This window comes from Pelobates fuscus, chromosome 2 (genome assembly GCF_036172605.1).
Source record: "Pelobates fuscus isolate aPelFus1 chromosome 2, aPelFus1.pri, whole genome shotgun sequence".
NCBI lineage: Eukaryota > Metazoa > Chordata > Amphibia > Anura > Pelobatidae > Pelobates > Pelobates fuscus.
Window position 1 is genome coordinate 449,803,120 of NC_086318.1, and position 17,636 is coordinate 449,820,755.

General features: G+C 50.4%; 1 protein-coding gene across 2 annotated transcripts in view; it reads right to left on the minus strand.

Annotated features, from left to right (window-relative positions):
- PTK7 (protein tyrosine kinase 7 (inactive)) overlaps positions 1–13,042 on the minus strand; it is a 436,928-nt gene extending 423,886 nt beyond the window's left edge. For both annotated transcript variants that reach the window (XR_010086639.1, XM_063444205.1), the window contains exon 1: positions 12,883–13,042. Coding sequence is in view for 1 of the 2 variants with exons in the window: in XM_063444205.1 (XP_063300275.1) it covers positions 12,883–12,922 (40 nt within the window). In the remaining variant the exon portion in view is untranslated. The remainder of the gene's footprint in view (positions 1–12,882) is intronic.
- Positions 13,043–17,636: the final 4,594 nt, after the last annotated feature.

Genomic DNA, 17,636 nt, shown 5'->3' on the forward strand with positions numbered 1-17,636 from the left:
GAGTGGCAAGGGGCCACCCATATGGTCCCTAACCCATTAAAACCTCACATCCAGACCTTTCAAGACATGATGGCCATTGCTAACCCCACCTTTGAAGATACCATGGCCGCTGAAACAGGTTTTAATGATGTAAATTTATGGTTAGAATGGATGAAATATAATGCTAATAAGCATAATAAGACTGCATGCTATGTGTGTGGTGGTGCCCGGCCTCACCTGGGTACTGTACCTCTAATCCTGCCAGTAGATATAGAGGAATGTGTTTTAAGCCTTTTTGCCTATCACTATGATTTTAACAGGTCCATATGTATTGCATGGACAAAGGAGTATCCTCTCCTAACCAAGGATGTCAAACCCCCAGATGGTATTACCGTGTATAAAGGTAATTACACTTGTTATGCTAATTATGATGGAATTGGTAAATTCTTGGGTAACTTCTCTAAGGGGTATTGTGCTACCTACAGGAGTGTCTCTATGAACTTGTTGCAGTTTCACACCAGGTCATTAGGGGATATCTACTGGTTGTGTGGGGATTTACAGCTAAGATCCAGAATGGACAAGGAATGGTGGGGGGAGTGTACTTTGGCTAAAGCTATTATGCCTATACATATCATCTCTGACACACACCTCGTCACCCATGAGTCCAGGCACACTAAGGTTAAGCGTGACGCCCCAGTGAAAGGAAGTTTTGATCCTCATGTTTACATTGATGCCATTGGGGTGCCTAGGGGGGTGCCCAATGAATTTAAAGCGAGAGATGAAGTTGCTGCGGGATTTGAATCACTTTTTGCCATAGTTACCACAAACAAGAATTTAAATTGGATAAATTACATTTATTATAATCAACAGCGTTTTGTTAATTATACCAGAGACGCCCTCCAGGGATTGGCCGAACAATTGCAGGCCACATCCCAAATGGCTTTCCAGAATAGAATGGCCCTAGATATGATCTTAGCCGAAAAAGGAGGGGTTTGTAAAATTTTGCCCGACACCTTGACATGTTGTACCTATATCCCAGAAAACACAGGCCCTAATGGTAAAGTTACATTAGCCATAGAAAAATTAAATGACCTGTCTATAGAGTTGAAAAGGAATTCTGGGATACAAGATCCCTGGGAAAGATGGTTTGGTTGGATGACAGGATGGCAAAAGGCTTTAATGCATATTGGTATGGCTATACTAATTTTTCTTTTTATCTTTGCTCTTCTCTTTTGTTGTATCCTCCCATGTCTGAGAAAATCCCTCCTGAAGACTGTTGACCAAGCGGCACCCACTTTCACCCATCTCGAAGTTGATGACCAAGAGCTCCAAGACATCAACTCACCCTGTCTGCCGCTGCAAACAATCCCTTTTGTTGATAAAGTGCAGGAATTCTAGGAAGGGACTAGCTCAGGGACAGCATCTGTCAGTGAATGGTAAAGGCCCCATGTGGAGAAGTGGTGGGTTAGCTGCCATGGGATACCCTTGGGTGTGAAGTGTTCGAGAGCCATACTGACGGATGAGTTAGCCTATTAGGGTCAGAACTAGGGACAGCCTTGCACTTTGCATTAACACCTAGCTAGCGGCCACGGGGTTTCTGTGCCTTTGGGTTAACACGTCTTCCTGGTACTAACTTAATAAAGTTTTATCTCTTAGAATCTAACATTTCATAGGGGGGACTGATGTGGGATTATTTAAAAAACCTTATTGTATTTGTATTCAATTATTGCACTAACTCCATTTTAACTTTATACTGTGACAATCCTCCATTTTGTCCCCCTAACCTGACTTCTTCAATCCTCCATTTTGTCCTCATAACCTAACTTGTTCATTTTAAAAATCACCTTACATGACAGAATTTCCCAGCACATCTAATACAATAGAACAAAGACTGTATTTTCTATAAAGACATGATTAACACAGGAATTGCTGACTTTCCCTTAGATTTGCAACATAGTATAATTTGAAGGCCATGCGAACACAGTAGTAATGAAATGTTCTATTCATAAGAGACCTTGCACCTGGCCACGAGGCCTGAGATCACCGACCGTGTAAAATGACGCTCAAGACCCCTTGTCCCCCACCCGTGTCCAGAACAATCCCACCTCTTGGTGGGTGGACACGGGATTAACCACTTAGTCTTTTGAGCCAATTAATAATATTGATAGGTGGACACTAATCCCGACACTTGACAATTAATCCAATTAATGATGTTTATTTACTGATATTCTAATAATCAATGATGACGTAAAATGTCTCTTAAAAGGGCCTGCGCGTCCGCTTTTTAATCACTTGCCAATAAACTTTCTCGAAGTTATTTTAACCTGAACCTTGTGTGTCAGACTTAATTACTTCAGCGTATATACGCAATTTATTTTATTGATTTGGACAGGAACAGATAGACATTTAAACATTTTGGTTTACTGCAAAAAGTACCATAACAACTAGGCCACTGCAACACACTGATTTTTTTTTTTTTTGCCATTTTGTTGTATATTTGCTCGTGTGCTTAGGATCATTATACTGTTGCATGGCCCAATTTCGCCCTAGTTTTGCTGTAAAATAGATGGTCTCATGTTTGACTCTAGAACAGGGTTCGACAGGCAGGCGGGCGGCCGCCCTGAGGAGCATGGAGGCAGGCGGGCGGCCGCCCTGAGGAGCATGGAGGCAGGCGGGCGGCCGCCCTGAGGAGCATGGAGGCAGGCGGGCGGCCGCCCTGAGGAGCATGGAGGCAGGCGGGCGGCCGCCCTGAGGAGCATGGAGGCAGGCGGGCGGCCGCCCTGAGGAGCATGGAGGCAGGCGGGCGGCCGCCCTGAGGAGCATGGAGGCAGGCGGGCGGCCGCCCTGAGGAGCATGGAGGCAGGCGGGCGGCCGCCCTGAGGAGCATGGAGGCAGGCGGGCGGCCGCCCTGAGGAGCATGGAGGCAGGCGGGCGGCCGCCCTGAGGAGCATGGAGGCAGGCGGGCGGCCGCCCTGAGGAGCATGGAGGCAGGCGGGCGGCCGCCCTGAGGAGCATGGAGGCAGGCGGGCGGCCGCCCTGAGGAGCATGGAGGCAGGCGGGCGGCCGCCCTGAGGAGCATGGAGGCAGGCGGGCGGCCGCCCTGAGGAGCATGGAGGCAGGCGGGCGGCCGCCCTGAGGAGCATGGAGGCAGGCGGGCGGCCGCCCTGAGGAGCATGGAGGCAGGCGGGCGGCCGCCCTGAGGAGCATGGAGGCAGGCGGGCGGCCGCCCTGAGGAGCATGGAGGCAGGCGGGCGGCCGCCCTGAGGAGCATGGAGGCAGGCGGGCGGCCGCCCTGAGGAGCATGGAGGCAGGCGGGCGGCCGCCCTGAGGAGCATGGAGGCAGACGGGCGGCCGCCCTGAGGAGCATGGAGGCAGACGGGCGGCCGCCCTGAGGAGCATGGAGGCAGACGGGCGGCCGCCCTGAGGAGCATGGAGGCAGACGGGCGGCCGCCCTGAGGAGCATGGAGGCACCGGGTAGAAGGAATGTTTATCGAGCCCCAACAGTGAAAGTAACAAACAAGTCTACAGAGTATAAAATAAAAGGTGCACTGTGCCTTTAACAAACGCACACAATGTGTCGATGATCACACTACAAAGGAACACGCTCAGTAATTGAATTATCCTTAAATGGCATACACAACAAGAGATATAAACAAAAGGGAAAACACTGCATATAGTGTAAATCCACAAATAAGCGTAAAAGAAAGAAAAAAGGTTGAAAATACAACAAACTCACAAGTGGGTCAAATATTATCACGGTCCTAGCAGTTCCTATATAGTGCCCAGGACCTCTATCTTTGTCTTCACCAGAATGCACAGCAAAACCGCCATTTGAGTAGAAACCTAGCAAAGAGCTTGAGCAATGATACCAACTGTCGCCTCCCCCACATTCAGACCCACTGAGAACCAACTGCCCTGACATTCAGGCCCACTGAGAACCAACTGCCCCCACATTCAGGCCCACTGAGAACCAACTGCCCCCACATTCAGGCCCACTGAGAACCAACTGCCCCCACATTCAGGCCCACTGAGAACCAACTTCCCCCACATTCAGGCCCACTGAGAACCAACTGCCCCCCCATTCAGGCCCACTGAGAACCAACTGCCCCCACATTCAGGCCCACTGAGAACCAACTGCCCCCACATTCAGGCCCACTGAGAACCAACTGCCCCCACATTCAGGCCCACTGAGAACCAACTGCCCCCACATTCAGGCCCACTGAGAATCAACTGCCCCCACATACAGGCCCACTGAGAATCAACTGCCCCCACATACAGGCCCACTGAGAATCAACTGCCCCCACATTCAGGCCCACTGAGAATCAACTGCCCCCACATACAGGCCCACTGAGAATCAACTGCCCCCACATACAGGCCCACTGAGAATCAACTGCCCCCACATACAGGCCCACTGAGAATCAACTGCCCCCACATACAGGCCCACTGAGAATCAACTGCCCCCACATACAGGCCCACTGAGAATCAACTGCCCCCACATACAGGCCCACTGAGAATCAACTGCCCCCACATACAGGCCCACTGAGAATCAACTGCCCCCACATACAGGCCCACTGAGAATCAACTGCCCCCACATACAGGCCCACTGAGAATCAACTGCCCCCACATACAGGCCCACTGAGAATCAACTGCCCCCACATACAGGCCCACTGAGAATCAACTGCCCCCACATACAGGCCCACTGAGCATCAACTGCCCCCACATACAGGCCCACTGAGCATCAACTGCCCCCACATACAGGCCCACTGAGCATCAACTGCCCCCACATACAGGCCCACTGAGCATCAACTGCCCCCACATACAGGCCCACTGAGCATCAACTGCCCCCACATTCAGGCCCACTGAGCATCAACTGCCCCCACATTCAGGCCCACTGAGCATCAACTGCCCCCACATTCAGGCCCACTGAGCATCAACTGCCCCCACATTCAGGCCCACTGAGCATCAACTGCCCCCACATTCAGGCCCACTGAGCATCAACTGCCCCCACATTCAGGCCCACTGAGCATCAACTGCCCCCACATTCAGGCCCACTGAGCATCAACTGCCCCCACATTCAGGCCCACTGAGCATCAACTGCCCCCACATTCAGGCCCACTGAGCATCAACTGCCCCCACATTCAGGCCCACTGAGCATCAACTGCCCCCACATTCAGGCCCACTGAGCATCAACTGCCCCCACATTCAGGCCCACTGAGCATCAACTGCCCCCACATTCAGGCCCACTGAGCATCAACTGCCCCCACATTCAGGCCCACTGAGCATCAACTGCCCCCACATTCAGGCCCACTGAGCATCAACTGCCCCCACATTCAGGCCCACTGAGCATCAACTGCCCCCACATTCAGGCCCACTGAGCATCAACTGCCCCCACATTCAGGCCCACTGAGCATCAACTGCCCCCACATTCAGGCCCACTGAGCATCAACTGCCCCCACATTCAGGCCCACTGAGCATCAACTGCCCCCACATTCAGGCCCACTGAGCATCAACTGCCCCCACATTCAGGCCCACTGAGCATCAACTGCCCCCACATTCAGGCCCACTGAGCATCAACTGCCCCCACATTCAGGCCCACTGAGCATCAACTGCCCCCACATTCAGGCCCACTGAGCATCAACTGCCCCCACATTCAGGCCCACTGAGCATCAACTGCCCCCACATTCAGGCCCACTGAGCATCAACTGCCCCCACATTCAGGCCCACTGAGCATCAACTGCCCCCACATTCAGGCCCACTGAGCATCAACTGCCCCCACATTCAGGCCCACTGAGCATCAACTGCCCCCACATTCAGGCCCACTGAGCATCAACTGCCCCCACATTCAGGCCCACTGAGCATCAACTGCCCCCACATTCAGGCCCACTGAGCATCAACTGCCCCCACATTCAGGCCCACTGAGCATCAACTGCCCCCACATTCAGGCCCACTGAGCATCAACTGCCCCCACATTCAGGCCCACTGAGCATCAACTGCCCCCACATTCAGGCCCACTGAGCATCAACTGCCCCCACATTCAGGCCCACTGAGCATCAACTGCCCCCACATTCAGGCCCACTGAGCATCAACTGCCCCCACATTCAGGCCCACTGAGCATCAACTGCCCCCACATTCAGGCCCACTGAGCATCAACTGCCCCCACATTCAGGCCCACTGAGCATCAACTGCCCCCACATTCAGGCCCACTGAGCATCAACTGCCCCCACATTCAGGCCCACTGAGCATCAACTGCCCCCACATTCAGGCCCACTGAGCATCAACTGCCCCCACATTCAGGCCCACTGAGCATCAACTGCCCCCACATTCAGGCCCACTGAGCATCAACTGCCCCCACATTCAGGCCCACTGAGCATCAACTGCCCCCACATTCAGGCCCACTGTGATACTCCTTTATTTGTAGATCACAAAATCAGTATGACCTTCACCCATATTGCGCTCCCCTCAACATGTTGAATTCTTCCAACTCTGCCGCGATACTTTAGGGAGCTGGAGAAACTACATCCTGCGCATGTGGACGTAGTTCGTTCTTTATATCGCTGATGAGCAATTCATTGTTTTAGCCCATTTATTCACTTACTTGCACTTTGTCACTTTTAACAAATATGTCTGCGTCAGTGGTAGCATGCACATCTACACAATAACAAGTCTACCAAATATGTCCGCATTCCCTCCAGTATATTGCAAGTAACCTAGGACAATGTTAGACCCCGACTTGTGAGGGGTTAATAAGCCGCTTGCTGCATACATACAGGGACTGAGAGCAGCCATCAGGATGCACGCCATAATAAACACATTAATAATTCAGGATGGACAGCCCACAATGTATCAGTTAAACCAACTTTCCAACATTGGCCTAAAGCGCCGTATGTTAGATCTGGAAGTGACGCAGTGCGGCACCCAGTTGTATCCACTAACAGTGCTATAGAAAGCGTAGTAATGGCTAAACCTTTTCACAAATAGGCTGGAACCAGCAAATCAAATAACTTGTAATCTCTGTCCGAACGAACGGAGACTTCCAGGATGTATTTGTGGATTCTTACAGAACGAATCAGCAAGATCCCAGACATTGATTAAAAGGAAGTTGATTTGTTTGCCTGTTTCAGCTAAAACAATGGTGCTTAAACCTAGTACTGGCTTGGAGCAGTAAAGGCCAACAGGGATACCCACTGAGAGTCAACTGCCCCCACTGAAAATAAAACAAACTGCCCCACATACAGGCCCACTGGGCATCAACTGCCCCCACATACAGGCCCACTGGGCATCAACTGCCCCCACATACAGGCCCACTGGGCATCAACTGCCCCCACATACAGGCCCACTGGGCATCAACTGCCCCCACTGAAAATAAAACAAACTGCCCCACATACAGGCCCACTGGGCATCAACTGCCCCCACATACAGGCCCACTGGGCATCAACTGCCCCCACATACAGGCCCACTGAGAGTCAACTGCCCCCACATACAGGCCCACTGGGCATCAACTGCCCCCACATACAGGCCCACTGAGAGTCAACTGCCCCCACATACAGGCCCACTGGGCATCAACTGCCCCCACATACAGGCCCACTGGGCATCAACTGCCCCCACATACAGGCCCACTGAGAGTCAACTGCCCCCACATACAGTCCCACTGAGAGTCAACTGCCCCCACATACAAGCCCACTGAGAGTCAACTGCCCCCACATACAGTCCCACTGAGAGTCAACTGCCCCCACATACAGTCCCACTGAGAGTCAACTGCCCCCACATACAGTCCCACTGAGAGTCAACTGCCCCCACATACAGTCCCACTGAGAGTCAACTGCCCCCACATACAGTCCCACTGAGAGTCAACTGCCCCCACATACAGTCCCACTGAGAGTCAACTGCCCCCACATACAGTCCCACTGAGAGTCAACTGCCCCCACATACAGTCCCACTGAGAGTCAACTGCCCCCACATACAGGCCCACTGAGAGTCAACTGCCCCCACATTCAGGCCCACTGAGAATCCACTGCCCCCACATTCAGGCCCACTGAGAATCCACTGCCCCCACATTCAGGCCCACTGAGAATCCACTGCCCCCACATTCAGGCCCACTGAGAATCCACTGCCCCCACATTCAGGCCCACTGAGAATCCACTGCCCCCACATTCAGGCCCACTGAGCATCAACTGCCCCCACATACAGGGCCACATAAGATACACTGCCCCCATAGGATACTCTTCCCCCACTTCCCTCCAACATTCGGGGACATATAGCATCCACTGCCACCTCACACAAAAGGCACAAAACACACTAAAAGTTCCACAAAAATGTTACACATACTGACATTCTAACATGACAATTGGACTAAAAGTACTAGTTGTTATTAGTGATGGGCTATAAAATGATCATCTATTCAGCTCTTGCAGTTAACAGCTGTAACTTCTCCTCTTATTTGCCAACACGTATTGAAGCGCAGCATTAAGACATGGTAACCCAACTCCCTGCAATGCCTGGGGGCGAGAGGCAGGGCTGGGAATCAGACAAGCAAGGAGACAGAGAGAATCTGCATGACAAAGGTAACCTAACACTAACCACCAATTTGTAAAGAAAACACTTTTAGCTCTGTTAAAAAAAATAAAAAAGCGCACACTGCCCAGACAACCAGGGAGGCGCACACTGCCCAGACAACCAGGGAGGCGCACACTGCCCAGACAACCAGGGAGGCGCACACTGCCCAGACAACCAGGGAGGCGCACACTGCCCAGACAACCAGGGAGGCGCACACTGCCCAGACAACCAGGGAGGCGCACACTGCCCAGACAACCAGGGAGGCGCACACTGACCAGACAACCAGGGAGGCGCACACTGACCAGACAACCAGGGAGGCGCACACTGACCAGACAACCAGGGAGGCGCACACTGACCAGACAACCAGGGAGGCGCACACTGACCAGACAACCAGGGAGGCGCACACTGACCAGACAACCAGGGAGGCGCACACTGCCCAGACAACAAGGGAGGCGCACACTGCCCAGACAACCAGGGAGGCGCACACTGCCCAGACAACCAGGGAGGCGCACACTGCCCAGACAACCAGGGAGGCGCACACTGCCCAGACAACCAGGGAGGCGCACACTGCCCAGACAACCAGGGAGGCGCACACTGCCCAGACAACCAGGGAGGCGCACACTGCCCAGACAACCAGGGAGGCGCACACTGCCCAGACAACCAGGGAGGCGCACACTGCCCAGACAACCAGGGAGGCGCACACTGCCCAGACAACCAGGGAGGCGCACACTGCCCAGACAACCAGGGAGGCGCACACTGCCCAGACAACCAGGGAGGCGCACACTGCCCAGACAACCAGGGAGGCGCACACTGCCCAGACAACCAGGGAGGCGCACACTGCCCAGACAACCAGGGAGGCGCACACTGCCCAGACAACCAGGGAAGCGCACACTGCCCAGACAACCAGGGAGGCGCACACTGCCCAGACAACCAGGGAGGCGCACACTGCCCAGACAACCAGGGAGGCGCACACTGCCCAAACAACCAGGGAAGCGCACACTGCCCAGACAACCAGGGAGGCGCACACTGCCCAGACAACCAGGGAGGCGCACACTGCCCAGACAACCAGGGAGGCGCACACTGCCCAAACAACCAGGGAAGCGCACATTCCCCAAATAACCAATACCCCTTTAAAACCTTTTACCATAAACACTTCTCTAGTGACTGACAGCAAATAGAGGGCACCTCCTTAATGAAGACTTTCCAGGAGCGTGGAATTTAATAAAAATAAATTATACTTGTCCAACAGATTAAAGCAGTTGCCCAACCTACTTGTCCTCAAAACAACAGCACATGGAGAGACAAAACTATATAAGAACAGCCAGGTGCAAACCATATAAGCACTCCCTCAGGTACCCTTGATAAAGGCAGCCAGTTGGTGCCGAAACGTTGGGGGGGTTTGGTGACTCGTGTTTCTGTCTGAGGCTTGTAAGGATTTTTGTGGTAATTTATTACTATTATTTTATTGTATCTGCCTTTACTTCTGTTACTTTGTTTATAATCATGTTTTCTTATATGTTTACATTCTGGTACTTTTTTGTACATAATAAAATGTAAATATTTTTTTGAGATTGTTATGGCGTGCATTCTATATTCTATATACAACTTGTCCTGACACAAAATAATATAATGTACAAGAATTAGGGCCCCTGCTGAGAGCAATGGGCATTGATAGGGTATTTGCTAAACACAGAACTTTGTGAACTTTTTTTCTCCTGCCTAAGTTTTGCCATGTGGATTTAAATTTCAAAAATGATGTGAATTACCCTTAGCTACTTACCCTCTGCCCTTCCACAGCCTCTCCCTTTGTCATAGAGTGTATGCGGCGTATATCATGAGTGTAGAGAGTGCTGGCTGGCCGTATGGGAGGTGCGGGCGCTGGAGTTTGCATGGGGCAGGAAGGCAATGCCTGTTAAGGTACTGCTAGTACAGATGGTGGCACACACAGGAGTGGGGAGCTTTGATCCCATGCCTTCCCTTTCTGTACTCAGGACCTGTGGGCTGTTTGTATTCTGCTCACCTGACCACTAAAATGCCTTCCATCCCACGGTGTCAGCACTCAGGGAGTTAGAGTGTGCTGGAAATCCTGGCGTGCATTGCAACTAACAATAGAACACCGGACCATGAGGAGTCACTAACCCCTCCAAGATAACCCTGCTGCTTGCCATGGCCAGAACTGAATGCCCCATGTGTCGTCATGCAATATAAGTTCCACATCCCTGTTTTTAGTTACTGTCTGAGAACGGAGATTGACTGACATGCAGGGTAGCTATGAGAAGCATTACATTAGAATAGAGATTTTCCAGAGGGGAGATAAATGGATTTTGGGTGGAGACTGCCCAGAGATGGATTACAGGAGGGTTTATAAAAGCCCATAATCTAAAAGGATTTGGGAGCACACCAACATCACAAATACATATATTCAGCTGTTCCCTTGATTGAGGGTTGAACTGCTTGAACCAAAGATCAATATTTCTATAGGAATGGAAACTATTGGCAGTTTTAAAGTGAATCTTCTTCGATTTCTTCTACAACTTCAATATGTCCAGTGTGGAGAGGGTCCACGTGTGAGCACCTACCTGCCTCGACCAACTGAATGAATGTTTATAATACAAATAGGCAGGATCATAGAGTCACCATTACGTCCAAAGGATTCACTATAAAACGTCTACAAAAGCAAACATTCCAATTTTATAGCGAATATTCCACATTCTATGTCTAAAATACCCCTTAACATTCTACCCTAACACTGTACCCTTACCCCCAGACCCCCTCCTACACTGTACCCTTACCCCCAGACCCCCTCCTACACTGTACCCCTACCCCCAGAACCCCCCCACACTGTACCCCTACCCACAGACCCACCCCACACCGTACTCCTACCCCCAGACCCACCCCACACCGTACTCCTACCCCCAGACCCACCCCACACCGTACTCCTACCCCCAGATACCCCTCACAAAGTACTCCTACCCCCAGACCCCCCACACTGTACCCTTACCCCTAGACCCCTCCCACTCCGTACCCCTACCCCCAGATCCCCTCCCACAACGTACTCCTACCCCCAGACCCCCCACACTGTACCCTTACCCCTAGACCCCTCCCACACCGTACCCCTACCCCCAGATCCCCTCCCACACCGTACCCCTACCCCCAGATACCCCCCCACACACTGTACTTCTACCCCCAGATACCCCCCCCACACACTGTACTTCTACCCCCAGATTCCCCCCCCCACACACTGTACTTCTAACCCCAGATACCCCCCACACTGTACTCCTACCCCAGATATCCCCCCACACTGTACTCCCACCCCCAGATACCCCCCACACTGTACTCCTACCCCCAGACCCCCCCCACACTGTACTCCTACCCCTAGACCCCCCCACACTGTACTCCTACCCCCAGACCCCCCCACACTGTACTCCTACCCCCAGACCCCCCCACACTGTACTCCTACCACCCCACACAGTACTCCTACCCCCAGACCCCCCCACACACTGTACTCCTACCCCTAGACCCCCCCACACTGTACTCCTACCCCCAGACTCCCCCACACTGTACTCCTACCCCTAGACCCCCCCACACTGTACTCCTACCCCTAGACCCCCCCACACTGAACTCCTACCCCCAGACCCCCCCCACACTGTACTCCTACCCCCAGACCCCCCCACACTGTACTCCTACCCCCAGACCCCCCCACACTGTACTCCTACCCCAGACCCCCCCACACTGTACTCCTACCCCCAGATACCCCCCACACACTGTACTTCTACCCCCAGACCCCCCACACACTGTACTCCCACCCCCAGATACCCCCCGCACTGTACTCCTACCCCCAGATACCCCCCCACACACTGTACTTCTACCCCCACACTGTACTCCTACCCCCAGACCCCCCCCCACACTGTACTCCCACCCCCAGATACCCCCCACACTGTACTCCTACCCCCAGACCCCCCCACACTGTACTTCTACCCCCAGATACCCCCCACACTGTACTCCTACCCCCAGACCCCCCCCCGCACTGTACTCCTACCCCCAGACCCCCCCACACTGTACTCCTACCCCCAGATACCCCCCACACACTGTACTTCTACCCCCAGACCCCCCCCCACACTGTACTCCCACCCCCAGAAACCCCCCGCACTGTACTCCTACCCCCAGATACCCCCCCACACACTGTACTTCTACCCCCACACTGTACTCCTACCCCCAGATACCCCCACACTGTACTCCTACCCCCAGACCCCCCCACACTGTACTCCCACCCCCAGACCCCCCCCGCACTGTACTCCCACCCCCAGACCCCCCCACACTGTACTCCTACCCCCAGAGACCCCCACTCACCAGTAAGTAGGCAGCAGGCGGTCAGTAGGCCGTGGTGCATGGCTGGGGGGGATGGGGGGCAATCAGGGGGGTAGTTCTGGGGTCCAGTCTTTTTGTGGCCGCTCTGCCCCCAGCTCCCCGCTTCTCTATGGTCCTGATGTCCAAGCCGACTTAGAGCTCCTCCCACAATCCCCCACGGTGGGGGCGGGGCGAGGATATGGGAAGGAAGTGCAGCCTCCGCCATCTTTGTTTCTGGCCATAGAATCGTACGTACATCCGCTTCCGCCATGTTTAATGCTGGAAAGCTGTGATTGGACAGAGAGAGAAAGGCGCCAGAACTGACTGACTGACTGACTGACTGACTGACTGACTGACTGACTGACTGACTGACTGACTGACTGACTGACTGACTGACTGACTGACTGACTGACTGACTGACTGATATACTGACTGATATACTGACTGACTGACTGACTGACTGATATACTGACTGACTGATATACTGACTGACTGATATACTGACTGACTGACTGATATACTGACTGACTGACTGACTGACTGATATACTGACTGACTGACTGACTGACTGATATACTGATAGACAGACTGACTGACTGACTGATATACTGATAGACAGACTGACTGACTGACTGATATACCGACTGATATACTGACTGATATACTGACTGACTGACTGATATACTGACTGACTGACTGATATACTGACTGACTGACTGATATACTGACTGACTGACTGATATACTGACAGACTGACTGACTGATATACTTACTGACTGACTGACTGATATACTGACTGACTGACTGACTGATATACTTACTGACTGACTGACTGATATACTGACTGACTGACTGACTGATATACTGACTGACTGACTGACTGATATACTGACTGACTGACTGACTGACATACTGACTGACTGATATACTGACTGACTGATATACTGACTGACTGACTGATATACTGACTGACTGACTGATATACTGACTGACTGACTGATATACTGACTGACTGACTGATATACTTACTGACTGACTGACTGATATACTGACTGACTGACTGACTGATATACTGACTGACTGACTGACTGATATACTGACTGACTGACTGACTGATATACTGACTGACATACTGACTGACTGACATACTGACTGACTGATATACTGACTGACTGATATACTGACTGACTGACTGTGGCGAAACCAACCTCGCCACTGGGCCCTGGAGAAGCCTGTTTGCTAGCCTCCTACCTGCTGACTATGGCCCCTGGGTTATTTGGGGCATATTGTACTTTATATTGCTGCTACTGGCCCTTTTAAAATCATCGATGGACATATTGGGACTTTTTGGGATTGTGGCGAAACCGACCTCGCCACGTGTCCTTGGAGGGGGCTGATTGCCCGCCTCTTGCCTTTGGACTATGGACCAGACTTTATGGGAACGTGATACCCCAGATAGCCATACCATGGAGCCTATTCATATAATGAAAGACTATGGGAAAGACTTTAGCTCCATGGCAATTGTACTGTGTGAGTAGGATCTGCGCGCTATTCGGTAGTTTTGTGCGCGCAGATCCCAGCTATCTGGGGATAGGTGAAATGTCTGTGTGTTATGTGTAAAAGGTGAATTTATGTATTTTAAAGTGTTTGACTGTCTTTGTGTCCCCATGTGGTTAATGGAGTCTGCCTTTAGTCCTGTGTAATTGGATTACTTCTCCAATTAACTCCAGGGCAGAAGGGAGGAAACCAGGGTGCATTGTGGGGATGTTTTTCTGCCAGCCAGAAAGGAACAAAAGATACTTTTAGTAACTTTTGAACCCCTGGTCGGATTCATGCCATTTTTTAATATGTTGTTCCCCTGAATGGATTGATTGTGGATATGTATTTTTATGTGAATGTGATGTATGGTTTTAAAGTTATGAAAGTTGTGTAAAAGTATATTTTACACTGTATGCATAATGGGATTATGTGTCACACTAAGGGGAGGGGATGTGTGGGAGGTAACATCTATGTCATTGGTTCTTTTATGCCTCCCCCCCCTGGGTGTGGCCTGTATGTGTGAGTTGGAAATAAAAGCCAGGCTGGATGAGCCAGTCCAGAGTTCCTGTTTTAACCTCAAAGTGATGTGTCGTCTCATTATTGGGGGAAGGATTTATTGTATGCTGTTCCAGTTGACTGCTAGGGGTACAAGCCTATTCGTATGGTTCCTATTCAATGGTCTACAGCATTCATACGCTTGGGAGAATTTAAAGGTTTCTTGGATTCGGTGATTATGGTGTCTGCCAGAGTGCTTGGAGTCCTCAGGAAGCACTAGGAGCATCCATTAACGGAGGTACTCAGTCGGGGTGCCAGGTGATCCGTTACACTGACTGACTGACATACTGACTGACTGATATACTGACTGACTGATATACTGACTGACTGACTGACTGACTGATATACTGACTGACTGACTGACTGATATACTGACTGACTGACTGACTGATATACTGACTGACTGACTGATATACTGACTGACTGATATACTGACTGACTGACTGACTGATATACTGACTGACTGATATACTGACATACTGACTGACTGACTGATATACTGACTGACTGACTGATATACTGACTGACTGACTGATATACTGACTGACTGACTGATATACTGACTGACTGACTGATATACTGACTGACTGACTGATATACTGACTGACTGACTGATATACTGACAGACTGACTGACTGACTGATATACTGACTGACTGACTGATATACTGACAGACTGACTGATATACTGACAGACTGACTGACTGACTGATATACTGACTGACTGACTGATATACTGACAGACTGACTGATATACTGACAGACTGACTGATATACTGACTGACTGACCGACTGACCGATATACTGACTGACTGATATACTGACTGATATACAGACTGACTGATATACTGACTGACTGATATACTGACTGACTGATATACTGACTGACTGACTGATATACTGACTGACTGACTGATATACTGACTGACTGACTGATATACTGACTGACTGACTGATATACTGACTGATATACAGACTGACTGATATACAGACTGACTGATATACTGACTGACTGACTGACTGATATACTGACTGACTGACTGATATACAGACTGACTGACTGACTGATATACAGACTGACTGACTGATATACAGACTGACTGACTGATATACAGACTGACTGACTGATATACAGACTGACTGACTGATATACTGACTGACTGACTGATATACTGACTGACTGACTGATATACTGACAGACTGACTGATATACTGACTGACTGACTGATATAGTCAGTCTGTCAGTATATCAGTCAGTCAGTCAGTATATCAGTCAGTCAGTCTGTATATCAGTCAGTCAGTCAGTATATCAGTCAGTCAGTATATCAGTCAGTCAGTATATCAGTCAGTCAGTCAGTATATCAGTCAGTCAGTCTGTATATCAGTCAGTCAGTCTGTATATCAGTCAGTCAGTCAGTCTGTATATCAGTCAGTCAGTCAGTCTGTATATCAGTCAGTCAGTCAGTCTGTATATCAGTCAGTCAGTCAGTCTGTATATCAGTCAGTCAGTCAGTCTGTATATCAGTCAGTCAGTCAGTCTGTATATCAGTCAGTCAGTCAGTCTGTATATCAGTCAGTCAGTCAGTCTGTATATCAGTCAGTCAGTCAGTCTGTATATCAGTCAGTCAGTCAGTCTGTATATCAGTCAGTCAGTCAGTCTGTATATCAGTCAGTCAGTCAGTCTGTATATCAGTCAGTCAGTCAGTCTGTATATCAGTCAGTCAGTCAGTCTGTATATCAGTCAGTCAGTCAGTCTGTATATCAGTCAGTCAGTCAGTCTGTATATCAGTCAGTCAGTCAGTCTGTATATCAGTCAGTCAGTCAGTCTGTATATCAGTCAGTCAGTCAGTCTGTATATCAGTCAGTCAGTCAGTCAGTCAGTCAGTCAGTCTGTATATCAGTCAGTCAGTCAGTCTGTATATCAGTCAGTCAGTCAGTATATCAGTCAGTCAGTATATCAGTCAGTCAGTCAGTATATCAGTCAGTCAGTCAGTATATCAGTCAGTCAGTCAGTATATCAGTCAGTCAGTCAGTATATCACTGACTGACTGATATACTGACTGACTGACTGATATACTGACTGACTGATATACTGACTGACTGATATACTGACTGACTGACTGATATACTGACTGACTGACTGATATACTGACTGACTGACTGATATACTGACTGACTGACTGACTGATATACAGACTGATATACTGACTGATATACAGACTGATATACAGACTGACTGATATACTGACTGACTGACTGACTGATATACTGACTGACTGATATACTGACTGACTGACTGACTGATATACTGACTGACTGATATACTGACTGACTGACTGATATACTGACTGACTGACTGACTGATATACTGACTGACTGATATACTGACTGACTGATTGATATACAGACTGACTGACTGACTGACTGATATACTGACTGACTGACTGATATACTGACTGACTGATATACTGACTGACTGACTGACTGATATACTGACTGACTGATATACTGACTGACTGATTGATATACAGACTGACTGACTGACTGACTGATATACTGACTGACTGACTGATATACTGACTGACTGATATACTGACTGACTGATATACTGACTGACTGACTGACTGATATACAGACTGACCGACTGACTGATATACTGACTGA